The following is a 17,284-nucleotide window of genomic DNA, read 5'->3' as shown; positions in this document are numbered from 1 at the left end:
AGTTCTATAATAAGGAGCCCAGGTGGTGCAATGGTTAAGTGATCAACTGCTAACCGAAAGGTTGATTGTTTAAACCCACCAGTGACTCTGTGGGAGAAAAGACCTGACAGTCTGCTCCCATAAACATTATAGCCCCAATGGGGCAGTACTGTTCTGTCATATAGGGTCTGTATGAGTTGGAATTGACTTGCACACACCATCAACAACATGCTATATAATATATAACTTTATTATAATATATTAATATAGAATTGATGTAATTGCTGTTAATACATTTGAGCCCTGGTGGCACAGTGGTTAAGAGCTCGGCTGCTAACCAAAAGGTAGGCAATTCAAATCCACCAGCCGCTCCTTGGAAACCCTATGGGGCAGTCTTATTCTGTGCCATAGGGTCACTATGAGTCTGAACCAACTCGACGGCACCTAACTACAACAACAACAGCATTAATATGCTGATACTAATATGAGTAATATATATTTATATTGAGAAAATCAAGAAAATACATAATCTATAAACAGATTTTTTAAATAACAATGAAAATAGCAACAGAGCTTAAATATTCTTTAATAAAAAAGTTACTACTAATGGTATTACTACCTATGTAATCAGTGTGTAGAGCTTTCATTTTATGAAATGATTTAATTTTTTTATTTAGTTTTAAATGGTTGCCAGAGAGAAACACTCTGTGAGTAAACTAGGAATAGGTGACAAGGTCAAAGTAGAGTCTAGGACTTGTATAAGCATAGTCAGGATTCTTTTAGCTTTGGCATTAAAAAAGAGATTTGATTTTAAAACAAGCAAACACGTTTTCTCGTCTAGTGGTGGGTCTTACCATTTACACTGTTCCTTCTTGCCTGAGTCTGGTAAGAAGAAAACTAGTATCTTTTGCTTGGAGGAATGTAGTTCTAATTATGAAATCATCTCTGCATTGCAGGTATTTGTTTTGTTTTGTTTTCAGGCGTGTTGATGCTGCTTATAAAGATTATAATGGATTGAAATTTAATAAGATTCTTCAAGAACTAATGGAAGGTCCAATTGCAGATATAACTCGGAATAGGTTTAAATTACTGAGTGATGTTGAACAAGTACCTTCCAAGGCACTAACTGTCCCATTTCCTGAGAAAGCAAATAAAAGAAAATAATCTGTTCTACTTTCAAATAAAATGTATCAAAATCTGTTTCATTACAGCATGTATATTATGGGTTGATTATTTACCTACTAAAGTATGCCTTTATAGCTTAGTGAAAAGTTATCTCAATGTTGTTTTTAACGTCGGGCTCCTGCTGTAAATTTACAATATCAAGTGATTTACCTAATTGTTCTAAGATTTTCACCGTGGCTAGCATTTATGCTTTGCATTGTATTATCTTCTCTGACATTAAGATTTTATAAGATGCAATTTGAGGGGGGAAAAAAAACAACCAAATACCTAATTTTACAAAATCCTGCGATAATCAAATGTTTGTTGTATGTTAGCTTATATATTTCCTTTCCAATAAAATAATCTATCAGATCTGATTTAAGCTTCAAGGATAAAGTTATTCTTTAATTGCACTTCATCTCTTTCTCATCTCTCCGTTGCAGGGCATCTTTTTGTTTTCACTGATCTGGTCCGTAGGGGCTTCTTGTAAAGATGATGATCGGTTGAAATTTAATAAGATTCTTCGAGAACTAATGGAAGGTCCAATTACAGATATAACTCGAAATAGGTTTAAATTATTGAGTGGTGCTGAACAACTGCCCTGCAAGGCACTAACTGTCCCATTTCCTGAGAAAGGAACAATTTATGACTATCAATTTGTCAGTGAGGTAAGAGTTCTGAAGGAAGAATGGTAGCTGCCAGCCTGGCAGGGTCCCTTCTGAGACTCACACAGCATGTCATGGCTCTGGGCCACCTTCTTCATCACTGTTTACCTTAAGAGACAGCCTGGAATAGGGGAAAGTGCACTGATGTGGAAGAGACACAGCTGGATTTGAGTCCTAGTAAAGCTACTTTCTTGTTGTGTAACCTTGGACAAGTTATTTAATCTCTCTGAACCTCAGTTTTCTTATTGACAGAATGTAATAATAATAATACCTCATAGGGCAATCATAGTCAGTAAATAAAATTATGCATTAACATGTCTAGCTCAGCAGCAGGCTCATAAAGTTCAAAGATGCCCCTTGGAGATTCGTGATACACATTAGTATATTATGGACTATAAGAAGTCCTATAGGGAAGCAGCTGGTTTAATGTTAATTCAGCATTTCCCAGACTGATTAGATGTTTGTTTGCATGTTTGTTTTTGTGTAACAGCTCCCACAAGTATTGTACTGTGGAGAGAGTTTAGGAATATATATTGTTTAAATATATACAGATTTAAGTAAAATTGCGATCACATCATATCCCTAATGGGTAGTTTTATCTTTTTCTTTTTCATTTAATAAAGAGGACACCTTTCTATTTCACTAATTTTCTTTGATGAACTTATTTTTTAAAGCCTTCCTATATTCTATATGGATGGATCATGATCTAGTCAAACAGTTTCCTACTCTTGGACATTTGGGCTATTTTTGTTGTTCTTAGTTTTTTACTTTTGTAAGTATTGCTTTGGTTGATATCCTTGTCTACAAGTCATTGTGTACATATCTGATTATTTCCTTAAGATGTATTTCTAAAAAAGGAATACTGTATCAATTTTCTAATTTTCATGGCTCTTGAGGTGTATTACCAAGCCCACCTCAGAAGGGATTCTTCACCCTGCCCAACACAAGATACTATCTTTATATCTTTGCTAATTTTATTTTATCTTAAATTACTAATAATACCCTACATTTTCAGAACACTGCAAAATTTACTAAGCTTTTCTATAATTGTTTCTATTTTGTTTTCCTAACACCTCAGTGAAATAGGAACGATAGGATTATTTTGCAAATTTTACCGTTGAGGAAATTTAGATATAGAGGTGCTGAGTGATTTTGCCAGGATCACAGAATCTCTAAATGACTGTACATTTTGGGTTTTCTGATTCTTAATCCTTACTTTTCCATTTGTTCCAGAAATATTTTTTTGCAATACAATTTTCTGACTGATGTAAATTCTTCCACCCCCAAAAATCTACACTATATGTATGGCATTGTGTTAGAAGATAGAAAGTGAATAAAACACAGTGTTGCCATCAGTGAACTCACAGCCTCTTCAGAAGAGAGTCATGTAACATTCTAGGCCAAGGGAATATCATGCGTCAGGGGCCAGGAGTGTATTTGGGACCAGTAAGCCCATAAATAAGGTTGAGTAGTGGGAGACATGATGGCGTAAAGGAGGGTGGGTCTGAATTCTGATGGACTTCAAGTGCTCAAGAATTTGGATTTATTTTTGTAAGAATGGAGTAGGTGGCAGTGTTTTTATCAGGAGAAAATGTTAACATGGTCTTTTTTGAAAAATTTTTCATAAAAATGGTCATAGAAAATTAATATTTTAGTTTGCTATTGGATGCTAATTGGATACAAAGATACAGCATAATGGTAATTCATAATAATAACCTTAAATTAAGAAATCTTACCTGAAATGATAAGATGATGTTATAAATAGCTTATATAAGTCAAGCAATACACAACTGATATTCTAGGGAGAAAATAATTTTATATTGATTAACATTTATTGAATAAAATTCCTTGCTCTTTAATTTAACCCACTGATTAGTCCCATTTTCTTAGTATCATTAAAGAACCTAACATTTGACCAAAATAATTGATCTTTGGGTTGGAATAAGCAGTGGCATCAGAAGTATCACAGTATCACCATTTTTATTCGGTGATTAACTGATGCGGCTGCTAACCAAAAGGTTGGCAGTTCCAATCCACCAGTCACTCCTTGGAAACCCTGTGGGGCAGTTCTGCTGTGTCCTGTACGGTTGCTGTGGGTCAGAATCAACTCGACAGCAACAGGGTATGTGTAAAAGTCTAATTTCTTCTTAGCTTACACATGAAATTTGGCTTTAAACTCAGGGTGAAGTGTTTAAAAGTATAAAAACAAATACATAAATATCAGAACTTGTCAGTCTTAATCTCTTTTACAATCATATAGCAGTACAGAGTTTTAAAAGTATTTTATAATATTCATTATTTGACTGCTTTTTATAAACAGGGAATAGGAAGATGGGAACCATGGGTAAAGAAATTGGAAGATGCTCCTCCAATTCCTAAGGATATGATGTTTAATGAAATCATTGTACCAACTCTGGACACAATACAGTGCTCTGCATTAATGGAATTATTGACCACACATCAAAAACCTTTAATATTTGTAGGACCAACGGGAACTGGAAAGAGTGTTTATATTATTGTGAGTATTGTAAAAATCTACACAATAAAATGTGCATAATATTCATAAGAATGTTATTTTAAAACTCCCTGAAATAGTAGGCTGAAATAATTTTTTTTAAGTATTTTTATGTTTATACCAAGAAGAATTTTTTAGTAATTGCCTATTTATTTTAGAAAAATTGATTAAAGTTATGATGCCACTTTTTATATCATTAAATTATTGTCCCAGTTATTTAGATAGTTTAATAATAATATCTTTTTCAGGATGAAGAATTTAATATCCCTTGAAAGATGTGTTTTAGTTAATTATACTTGATATTTAATTTTATGAATTATTTAATTTCCAAAGGGTTACTATATAGTAATAACTTTGATTTTCATTAGTGATTTCTAGAATCATATCCATTGTTGTTGTTGTTATGTGCCGTTGAGTCTGTTCCGACTCATAGTGATCCTATAGGACAGAGAAGAACTGCCCCCGTAGGGTTTTCCAACGAGCAGCTGGTGGATTCAAACTGCTGACCTTTTGGTTAGCAGCTGAGTTCTTAACCATTGTGCCACCAGGGCACCTATGCATTATTAGTTAAGGTAATGTTAGCTACTGTAACGGATAAAAGCCCCAAATCTCAGTAGCTTTACACAGCCTGTGTTCCCTTAGTTTTGGGGTCATATTAGTCAGAGACTGGTGACTACCTCATGCTAGTTTCAGATTTCTAAAGACAAGCTTGCTGGAGCCGTAAGTAGCACTCAGCCTCTGGCATGGCAAATAAACACAAGTTTCTCCAGGGCCAATTAGTCGATGGGAAGTGGACTTGAACTCTCTTGGGGCTCCACTCTAGATGGCTACTCACTGCAGTAAGGGAATGCCACTGGTAAAAGATGTCAGTTTGACTTATGTGAGGTAGTAGTGCAGTATGGATGTCCTGTGGAGTATCTAAAGAAACTCCACATCAGCCAGCATTTGGAAGCCTGCCATGAAGAGCAGGCAAAACAGTGTTAGCCAAGATAGAACCAGGACTTTTGTCTCTCTTCCTCTGGCTTCACCCCCATCCTGGGAGAGGGAGAAAGAGCAAGAAGATCAGAGGGAAGGAGGTGATAGAGAGTGAAGCAGCTGTTGGAGGTCCTTCCCTCACTGCAGGTTGCCAGCTTATGTCAGTACCTGTTTGTAGTTCTTTATTAATTTTACATTTTAATTGAATACTTTAATCATTCTGGTATATAGTTTGGGTCTGTAGTTAAATAATTGTCTAGTATCATTTATTGAATAATCTTTCTTTCACAACAGATTGAAATGACACCTTAATCATAAACTAATGCTTGTATGTAGCAGATAATATCCAAGAGAGCAGGAGAGGAGAAGTTTTGACTAAGATTTTAAACTGAGCTGTTGATTTGGCTTGAATTTAAAGAAAATAATTGGAAGTGTGCAGAAAGCTAAGGAATTTACCTAAAATATCATTAAGAGCCAGGGAATGGAGACTTGACATGGTTAAGGGCAGTGGTTGCGGGGAGAGAAAAAGGTCTTTGTCATTTGTATCCCCATCCAGTTCTGCCCAGGCAAAAGCTTTTTCTTTTTTTTTTTTACGAAATTGGGAACATACTTTGAATTTTATTTTTTAACCTGTTTTTTCTTTTTTTTTTACTTAATTTATTCTAAATATTTTCCTATTCTTCTACAAGACAATTTTTAATGGCATTAGTCTCCTATAGTTGTATGATAACTAATTTGTGTCTAATTTTTCTAATGTTATGCTTTAAAAATAAGACTGAAATCAACATTTTTGTAGCTAAATCTTTATTCTTATCTCTGCTTATTTTCTTAGAATGAATTCCTAGATTCCTGGAAGTGGAATTGTTGATTTTTGATAATATTTGTTAAGTTATTCAGAAAGATTATAGTAATTCACCTTCTGCTAGCACTTTATGATAGTCCCATTTGTAGCTCTTTATTGCTGTTATATTTTCATTTAATCCATCTAGAATTTATTTTGAGTCCCTAGGTGGTGCAAATGATTAATGCACTTAGCTGCTAAACAAATGATTGGAGGCTCAAGTTCGCCAAGAGTCATTTTGGAAGAAAGATCTAGCACTTCTAAAAAAGCAGCCATTGAAAACTCTATGGAGCACAGTTCTACTCTGGCACACCTGGGGTTGCAGTGAGTCAGAATTGATTTCGACAGCAACTGGGAAAAAATTTATTTTGATGTATAGTAAACAATTGTCCTAGGGCCATCTATTGAATAGTCTTTTTTTTTCTTCTAACACATACTTGAAATGGCACGTTTTTATCATTTACTAAATGGTATGTGCCAGTCTTATTTAAGACATTCTATCTTGTTGTTTTGATCTTGAACTAGTAATAACAAAGCCTGTGCTGTCAAGTCAGTTCCATCTCATTGCGACCTCATATGTTACAGAGTAGAACTGAGCTCCATAAGGTTTTTTTGGCTGTAATCTTTATGGAAGCAGATTGCCGGATCTTTCATCCACGGAGCCCTTAGTTGGTTTCGAACTGCCAAAAAGATAAAATACTTAGGAATAAATCTAACCAGAGACGTAAAAGACCTATACGATGAAAACTACAAGACAGTATGGCAAGAAACCAAAAGAGACTGGGATAAGTGGAAAAGCATACCTTGCTAATGCATAGGAAGACTCAACATTGTGAAAATGTCAATTCTACCCAAAGCGATCTACAGATACAATGCAATCCCAATCCAAATTCCAATGACATTTTTTAATGAGATGGAGAAACAAATCACCAACTTCATATAGAAAGGGAAGAGGCCCCAGATAAATAAAGCGTTACTCAAGAAGAAGAACAAAGTGGGAGATCTCACACTACCTGATTTTAGAACCTGTTACACCACCACGGTAGTCAAAACAGCCTGGTACTGGTACAACAACAGATATATAGCCCAATGGATCAGAACTGAGAATCCAGACATAAATTCATCCACCTGTGAGCAGCTGATATTTGACAAAGGCCCAAAGTCTGTTAATTGAGGAAAATACAGTCTCTTTAACAAATGGTGTTTGCATAACTGGATACCCATCTGCAAAAAACTGAAACAAGACCCATACGTCACACCATGCACAAAAACTAACTAAAAATGGATCAAAGACCTAAATATAAAATCTAAACCCGTAAAGATTATGGAAGAAAAAATAGAGACAATGCTAGGCGCCCTAATACATGGCATAAACAGAATATATACCATAAGTAACAATGCACAAACACCAGAAGAGAAACTAGATAACTGTGAGCTCCTAAAAATCAAACACTTACGCTCATTGAAAGACTTCACCAAAGGAGTCAAAAGACAACCTAGAGATGGGGAAAAATTTTTTGGCTATGACCGATCCAGTCAGCGTCTGATCTCTAAAATCTATAAGATGCTGCAAAACTTCAACCACAAAAAGACAAATAACCCAGTTAAAAAATGGGCAAAGGATATGAACAGGCACTTCACCAAAGAAGACGTTCAGGTGGCTAACAGATACATGAGGAAATGCTCACGATCATTAGCCATTAGAGAAATGCAAATCAAAACTACAGTGAGATACCCTCTCACCCCAACAAGGCCAGCATTAATCTAAAAAACACCAAATAATAAATGTTGGAAAGGTTGTGGAGAGACTGGAACACTTATACACTGCTGGTGGGAATGTAAAATGGTACAACCAATTTGGAAATCAATTTGGCGCTTCCTTAAAAAGCTAGAAATAAAAGTACCATAAGGTCCAGCAATCCCACTCCTTGGAATATACCCTAGAGAAATAAGAGCTGTCATGTGAACAGATATATGCACACCCATGTTCACTGCAGCAGTGTTCACAATAGCAAAAAGATGGAAACAACCTAGGTGCTCATCAACAGATGAATGGATAAACAAATTATGGTTTATTCACACAATGGAATACTATGCAACAATAAAGAGCAATGATGAATCCGCAAAACATCTCATAACATGGATGAATCTGGAAGGCATTATGCTTAGTAAAATTAGTCACAAAAAGATTAAGAACTCAAGAGAAAGTTTAAACACAAAAGAAAACATTCTTTGATGGTTACGAGGGTGAGGAGGAAGGGAGAGGGGAATTCACTAACTAGATAGTAGACAAAAATTATCTTAGGTGGAGGGAAGGACAACACACAGTACAGGGGAAGTCAGCACAACTGGACTAAACCAAAAGCTAAGAAGTTTCCTGAATAAAACCAAACACTTTGAGGGACAGAGTAGCAGGGGCAGGGACCTGTGGACCATGGTTTCTGGGGACATCTAGGTCAGTTGGCATAACAAAGTTGATTAAGAATATGTTCTGCATCCCACTTTGGTGAGTGGTGTCTGGGGTCTTAAAAACTAGCAAGTGGCCATCTAAGGTGCATCAATTGGCCCCAGCCCACCTGGAGCAAAGGAGAATGAAGAACACCAAAGACATAAGGAAAATATTAACCCAAGAGACAAAAGGGCCACATAAACCAGAGACTCCATCAGCCTGAGATCAGAAGAACTAGATGGTGCCCAGCAACCACCAATGACCTCCCTGACGGAACGCAACAGAGAGTCCCTGACAGAGCAAGAGAAAAGTGGGGTGCTGAACTCAAATTCTAGTAAAAAGACCAGACTTAATGGTCTGACCGAGACTGAAGGAACCCCAGAAGCCATGGCCCCTGCACTCTCTGTTAAGCTAGAACTAAAACCATTGCCGAAGCCAACTCTTCATACAAAGATCAGACTGGACTATAACACATAAAATAATACTCGTGAAGAGTGCTTCTTAGTTCAAGTAGATACACGAGACTAAATGAACAGCTCCTGTCTGGAGGCAAGATGAAAAGGCAGAAAGGGATAGGAGCTGGTTGAATGGACATGGGAAATCGAGAGTGGAAAGGAGGAGTGTGCTGTCACATTATAAGGATAGCAACTACAATATGTATATAAATTTTTGTGTTAGAAACTAACTTGAGCTGTAAACTTTCATTTAAAGCACAATAAAAATAAAAATATTTTGGCTGTGTTTTTATTTTTCATCCTTCAAGGATCATAAACTCAAAATTCCTATGAGGACTAGGTATACAACATGAATATGTCAGATTCTCTGGCTAAAGAAAATTGGCACTAACATACTTTTAAAGCACTCTGTGGGGCCCTAAGAGAACATGAATTCAGGCTGGATTCTGCATATGGATTTTCAGTTTGCAAACACTAGATGAGCTTCGGAGCCCTGATAACACTGTGGTTAAGAGCTCAGCTACTAACCAAAAGATTGGCAGTTTGCATCCATCAGCTGCTCCTTGAAAACCCTGTGGGGCAGTTAAACTCTGTCCCTTAGCATAGGTAGGAGTCAGAATCGACTCAATGGCAATGGGTTACGGGTTTGATGAACTTTACAATCATTTTGTGTTTTAGAGCTACCCGAAAACTTTTGTGACTTTCTTCATATAAGTACTAGATATTTTGTTTTGTTGTTGTTGCTGAAATAGTCATTTTTCTATTATATTTTAACTAGTTTTAAATTAACAACATAATTGATTTTGTACATTTATGTAACTACCTAGAATAATTCATTTAATTTTAATACTTTTTTAGTTTGTTCCTTAACTATCACTCATGTCATCTAAAATTAATGATTTTTTAAAAATTTCTTCCTTGGTTAAAATCTTTATTTCTTTTTCCTGAATCATTTCATTAGCTGGAAATTCCATAGTTAAGTTTAAAATAATTTTCTTTTTAATATACTTGGCTTGTTGGTGACTTTCATAAAAAATTCTCTAGTATTTCACTTTTAAGAACATTGGTGGGGCTATACTTTTCTGTATCAAACTGTTCCTTGCTAATGGGATAGGTATTTCTGGGGTTTCTATGTGGAATGCTAGTCATCCTTTTATAATAATATTGACTGTTAACCTGCTGTTTAAATTGCACAGACCCAATCAAAACAATATGTCTGGAATAAGTTGACTATGGTAAGAGTTTATACAGCAAACTTTTACCTAAGAATAAAGCAGTAGAACATTTAAGGAGAGTTTTTATATAACTACCATAGTCAACTGCTGATTATTAGAGTTAAACTGAGCATTGACCATGGTTAAAGTGTTACAGGAACCTGAGAGGCTTGATTCTTCAGGAGAGCTCAGTAATTGTGGCAAGAGTTGATTGTTGTTAATTGCTGTTTATTGGTGCAGGGCTGTCAGAATCAAGTTTCCAGCAAAGATGACCAGGTTTAATTGCAAGAAGAGGGATATTTAACTGCTCCTCTTCCAATGAGCACTAAAGCTTGGCTTTTTTTCCTAACACTGAGAGAACTGGGAATCCATGCTAATCAGATGGTCTCTGATTACTGGGCCCTTCTGGGTAGGTGATCATGTCCCTATTTCCAGAGATTGATCTGTTCCTGAATATTGTAGTTTTATTTCAATGCTGACTTGAAGTTGACCTTGATCTCCATCTCTGTTCTATTGTTCCAATTAATTAAGCATTGGTTGTAATTGTAAATAGTACAGATACAAAGCTAAAGTATCAAAAATTTGTTCTTCAGTGAAAGAAAATATAATTTTGAGATAATAACTTTCATTTTTATAAAATAATTTAACTGAGAATTTATTCATACAATATGCTTAATGAACCTTTTGTATTCACTTACTGAAATTATTAAGTAGTATTTTTAATTTTAAAAGTGATTTTTCTATTTAAATTATTATATTTATTACGTGTCTGGTTGTTTATATTTTAAATAAATGATAATTGAAAAAGTAAGAAGTAGGGTCCGAGTTAGAGATTACATAAAAACATAATAAATTATAATAATGACACTTTACAACAACGAAATACTGAGCAAATCTGTGGAGAGATGTTTAACATCTTGATTATGCTGGGAAGGAGTCTATAATTTCATACAATACACATGGTTAATGGCTTGTAAATTAAATATTTGTTAAAAATACAATGTTTAATATTTATGTTCATTTACTGACAGATACTTTGATAAATGAAAATGTATTAAGGCATAATAATATGTATAGTATAATAATATTTATGTTTATTTTTCTTTTAAAGGTAAAAAACTTATTGGCATATGAATATTTTCCCTTTCACATAACTACATATCTTTAATGAAACCATTTCCATTAACACATATGATTGATTACTAAATTAAAAAAGAAAGTAGTTTTTATAAGTATATACTTAATTTTTGAAGTGTTATCTGTTATCATAAAAATACTCATTTTTCAGTGGATAAAGTGTAATTTTATCTGTGAAAAATTGTAAAACATTGATAATGCATTTAAACTGAGGAACAAGACTTAATGATGGCTTATGGAAACCTAAATTTTGTTTATATAATTTTTAAGGCATCCTGGTGAAAAGTAAAAATGTGCTTATTTAGAATTTGTTTATCAGTGATGACAAACACCTGGATTTATGGAAACATTTAGATAATGGGCTGAATTTTACATTTTATGTGGATATATGATATAAGCAATAAAAAAAAAGCCTTAGCGTACTAATTGTCCTCTTTAGTTAAATTCCTTTTGCTTTCTTTTTGTTGGCATTCACGTGTCTATTTTTGCCTGTTCTTTTTTTAGTGTAAGCATTTCCGAATCACTTGGTGTCTTAGAGTCCACATATAGTTGCCTTTTGTTTTTTTGTGTTACTCGGAGTCTTCTTTTTCTTTTAATAGGCAAATTGATCTTCCAAAAACCAAACCTGTTGCTGTTGAGTCGATTCTGACTCATAGCGGCCCTGTAGGTTCATAAATTATCATAATGAATATGCTTAGTCATACTTCTGCACTCATATTTTCTGCTTAGTTTCTTATGCTGTTGCTTTTTAAAATTTTAATCTGTTGCTGTGATGGTGTTTATTTTCTTTTTCTATTGATTAAGACGGTTATGTAAACTTATTTAAAATTCTACTAGTGTTATTTAAATCTATTTAAAAACTCTGAAGTGTTGTCCTAAAGTCTATTTTTTCCCCTAAATTCAGAGTTTTAAAATTATCAATATCAAAGTGAAACAGTATCCATCCACTGACCTCCTTTCCCTACCTAGTTAGCTAGGAAGAGTGGCATGTTGTTACTTCCCTGTCCCACTCACCACTTTCTGTTTAAGACTGGGATTTTAAAGATCTCAGTTTATTACTGATAAATTATCTTTAATATTATGCATAATCTCTTTCAGTAGTTTTTATATCACTTTTAAATTCTGTTTTATAACTACCTGCATTTATTATAGGTAGATTTAATTCTGCTTTTAAATGGTTACAATGCTTACTGCAAAGCCTTTCGTGCCATACCTTATGTTATCTTAAGAATTTCTTTATTTTCATTCTTATTTAGTCTGTTTGTCCATCTATCAATCTAACATCCATCCATTCATCTAACAAATAGTTATTGATTACCCTCCACGTGACTGCCATTGTTAGCTGAAAAAAATGCATTGTAATAAAAGTATTTGATTACATATTATATACCATATAGGCAAGCAAAGTGAAATAATTTTTTTTAAAAAGTCATCAGCCAATAATACAAAAATTTTGATTGAATTTGCTTTACATAAGACATGTCCTAAGACTACTTTATTATAATAAGCTTTATTATAATAAACTCAGAGAGTTGTTTCCTTAAACAGAACAGCTTAACTATTCTTCTCTTCAAATAATATTCTCTCTTACATTTTAATTATGAACTTATTAAAAGAGGCATTTTAATTACAAAATCATGAAAAAAAATCCCTACTTTTATTCTAAACGTCCCTATTCCTACTTTTTTGCTATTCTAACATCAGTTTGGGGTTGGGGCAGAACCTCTTCAGAGGTTTTTAGAATGTACTCATTCCATGCAAGAGAAAAGAATTTTAAATAACTAGCTCCCGCTGGGTTGGTGAAGGAAGTGAAAATTAGTCTTTAATGCAGTATCTCTGACCAGCTTGTTACCCTCCCTTCCTGATATTCTCCATCTGTTTTTTCGCCTGTGGCACAATAGTTAAGCACTTGGTAGTAACCAAAAGGTTGGTGGTTCAAGCCCACCCAGTTGCTTCAAGGGAGAAAGACCTGGCGATCTGCTCCTATAAAGATTACAGCCTAGAAAATCCTATAGAGGCATTTCTGCTCTGTCACTTGGGGTCACTGTGAGTCAAAATCGACTCAATGGCGCCCAACAACAGTAATTCCTGAAATGTCTGCTGAATGTATTTAATATTAAAAATACAAAAACATACAAACAAAAAACAACCAAACCTGTTGCCGCCAAGTTGATTCCTCTTTTGAAGTATAGGTCTTACCTTGATACATAAGTTAATATTTCAAAGTTTGTTTTCATAATTTTTATTTTGCTTAATTATGGTAATACTGAGCATGCAACAACATTATGAAAAGGGAGCTTGCTTAAGATACTAACCTACTGCCGTTGAGTCGATCCTGACTCATAGTGACCCTGTAGGACAGAGTAGGTTTTTCAAGGGTTTTCAAGGCTGTGAATCTTTATGGAAATAGACTGTCACATCTTTCTCCCACAAAGAGGCTGGCGGGTTTGAACCACTGACCTTTTGGTTAGCAGCCGAGCACTTTAACCACTGCGCCACCATGGCTTCTGCATAAGATATTAACCACCTGATGTTTTGGTTTAATAATCTAGTATCTTATACACAATAAAGCTGAATTCTGGAAGCACTTAGTGCAAGTAAAGTTTGGAACATGTAAAAGATAATGCACCTTCTGCCCTCCCTACCCATATGAGCATGTGGTAGTAGTACTCATTAAGAAAATGGGATTTACTTTAGATTTTCTAACCAGTTGTCCCTTAATAGGGGAAGGGGTATGGCACACCCAGAGCTTTGGGGGCGGGGGAAGGAGAAGGAAGGGTAAGGAGAGACAACCATACTTTGAAGAGCTCGTCAAGAAATTCTGCTACTCTTTGTTCCTATCCCACAGCACCTAAAGAACTATTGTAATTGTATCTGCTTCTAAGTGAATTTCATTTTGAAATACGATTATATTATTTAAGTTTCCTAGAGTCAATGACTTGGTATATAAATGGAAAGAAAAGGCATATTAAAAAGAACATTGATTTGAGAGAGAGAAAAATGGTAGTCTGGATTCCTGCCCCATCTCTGAGACTTTAGGCAGGTACCTTAACCTCTGAGTATCAGCATCTTCACATTAAGAAGGAATGCGTGCTGTTCACGGTTCTTGTGAATATCAGAGAAGCCGCATGCATGGGGCCCGGGCAGACAGAGGTACTCCATTGACATGGTAACTGTTATTACTATTGATTCCATCTCTTTTTTACACAGTTATTGGGGTCTAAGGTTAAGTCTGAGCCTGTCAACAGTGATGTTTAGTGTTTATTTTGAACTGTCAAAACGTAATTCCAACTGTGGCTCATTTTATTATTTCCTGTTACATAGAATTTCCTTCTAAATCAACTCAATAAGGATATCTACAAGCCTCTGCTGATTAACTTCTCAGCACAAACTACAGCAGCTCAGACTCAGAATATTATCATGTCAAAACTGGACAAAAGGAGAAAGGGAGTTTTTGGTCCTCCTTTGGGCAAGAGAATGGTAATTGCTGTCTGTTTCTATAACACGAAATATAACATTGGGCCTCCTCATGTACACTGCTACAGTCAAAACAAGGAAACCAAATACAGGATGCCAGATTATACAGGGCTTTACCATGTTTTGTGCATTTTTGTTTTCTTAGCCACAGATTTTGATTAAAACATTTTCCTAATATTTGTGATTATATTTGTGCTTGCAGTAGACAATTAGACATTGTAAACAAGCAGTTATCCTTTGAATTGAAAGTAAAATACTCACCTGGGAATTTATCTACCTTCCTAACTCGCTCACTGTACATTGTCACTCAGTGGAGTCTTTGTTGTTTGCTCTTTTAGGTATTAAAACAGCTATCAGTTGATTTACCTCACCCTCACCAATCAAACGTTATAATCATTTCAAAATCACATCTTTCTGATTTATTTTAAAGTATTAGAGTTGTACAAAGAAAAAAGACCAAGTATACTCAGAAACAAATTATTTTAGAGGATTAATCAGTCCTAAACTAAACCTATAAAGATTAGTAATATAATGTCTCCCTAGTCCTAGATGAAGTAAATGCCTTAGCAAATGATGCTAAGGGATATTATTCCTGATTGGAAAAAAACAGTCACTTACCGCAGACATACCCTTCGAGAAGACAATCTAATTCTTTGCCTCAGTGTTTTTTTTACACATGTAGGACACTAGTTTAAGATGTTAACATTTTCTAATACCTCTCCTCTTTTCCTTCTCAGGTTATCTTTGTAGATGATGTCAATATGCCTGCTCGGGAGGTATATGGGGCTCAACCGCCCATCGAGTTACTTAGACAGTGGTTAGATCACTGGAACTGGTATGACCTAAAAGATTGCTCTATGATTAAACTAGTGGACATTCAAATAATGTGTGCTATGGGACCTCCAGGTACGTTTTCTAAATTTGTAATTATTAAACAAAAATCACTCTAGTTATATTTAAAGAGATTATCTGAAAAAAGAAAGAGAAACCCAGTTACACAATTTAAGTTAAAATGTTTTGTGTGTATATTCTCTATGTGTATTCATTGTGACCTATGGGAGTGACCACAATCTGGCTGAGAGTAGTCAACACTGCAAAGTAGGTGGCCTTGGTTGGGGCCGTTCTTCCACCAGCTCTTGCAGATCCTCTTACCCTCACCTTCTGGAAATTTGTTCCCATTTCCTGCGTTCTGAGAACCCTAATGCCCTGGGACCATTCATTTATCTCTGTTTCATTCCTTAATGCTTCAATTGTACGAAATGTCCCTGCTTCAGAGCTCGTCTTTCCTCTACCCTATGTCAAGTCCCATTTTAGTGAGTGTGTGGATTTAGACAGGCTGTTGAGAGGCATTTAAATAGGAAATGGCCAAAGTATTAATCCTTAAAGACCCTTTACATTTTCCAAGAGGAATTTATAAATTCAAAGAAATCTCTGTAGGGAAAATTTTTTTATGCTGGGTTATCTAAAATGGCTTGACTCAACTAACTAGATATCTTTAACTGTTCTCTCCCTTACCTCAAACTGGTACTTTTTTTTTTTTTTTCTTTTCTTCAAGAAGTGCCCCGGGCCACTTTGAACACTTTTTTTTCTTTTTTTTAAATCAAAGACACTATTGCTCCTGGGTCTCAGACTTCAGTTTCACTTTATCCCTACTTCGTCACCCCAAGCCAGTCTTCTGCACTCATGTGTCCACTCATCCCTGCCTCCTTTGCACTGGGCAGAAAAGTACACTGAATCTAGGAGGTACTCTTTCCTCCTGGGCCCCATTTTCTAAAAATACCACCAGTTCTGAATGTTCTCTGAGAAGAAGGGTTGAAGACAGATTTGGGGGTAAATAATCTCTCAACTTAACTTTTTGAAAACCTTTCACCATCTCCCTAGACTCAGTCAGGTAAATTAGTGTTTATTATAAGCTTATAAATACATTGACATTGATGGCTACCAGTTCTTTGCTTTCACCTTATACATGTTTTCAGAAACAGCACAGAATAATTTGATTCAGCAATAGAAGCAAAATATACATTTGCCTTGCTTTAAACAAACAAATGATAACCTCTATATTTATACAAAATATATCATAGAGCTATATTCATTTTTACAATCACTTCTTTACCAAACTTTTCATGACTCAATCCCTTTAAAAAGCAAATGCAATGTGTCTATATATTTTAAAGATGATATTAATTTTGTAAAATGATGTGTTAAATTCTGAATCAATTATTAAAGACTCATATTTGAAAATGTAATTGTTTTTAATTCAATTTAAAAAAAAATGGCAGGAGACTCCGGCAAGATGGCGGTCTAGGCAGAAGCACCACGCTGTCCCTCCACAACAAAGATCCGAAAAACTAAGCCAAACAGAGAATCAACAATCCTGAAACCCTAGAACATCAAATGAAGAGATAAAGAACTC

At 35.1% G+C, this 17,284-nt stretch overlaps 1 protein-coding gene across 1 annotated transcript in view; it reads left to right on the top strand.

Moving 5' to 3' along the window:
• The window catches only part of DNAH7 (dynein axonemal heavy chain 7), a 270,960-nt gene that overhangs the window by 117,703 nt on the left and 135,973 nt on the right, over positions 1–17,284 (top strand). Inside the window, exons 35-38 of the mRNA XM_004378290.1 lie at positions 1,587–1,811; positions 4,129–4,326; positions 14,719–14,874; positions 15,609–15,777. Of these exons, the coding sequence (XP_004378347.1) occupies positions 1,587–1,811; positions 4,129–4,326; positions 14,719–14,874; positions 15,609–15,777 (748 nt within the window). The remainder of the gene's footprint in view (positions 1–1,586; positions 1,812–4,128; positions 4,327–14,718; positions 14,875–15,608; positions 15,778–17,284) is intronic.

Source organism: Trichechus manatus, unplaced genomic scaffold (genome assembly GCF_000243295.1).
Source record: "Trichechus manatus latirostris isolate Lorelei unplaced genomic scaffold, TriManLat1.0 scaffold00056, whole genome shotgun sequence".
In the NCBI taxonomy this organism is placed as follows: Eukaryota; Metazoa; Chordata; class Mammalia; order Sirenia; family Trichechidae; genus Trichechus; species Trichechus manatus.
Note: the sequence above shows the minus strand (reverse complement) of the source record. Positions and strands in the feature narration are given on the sequence as shown.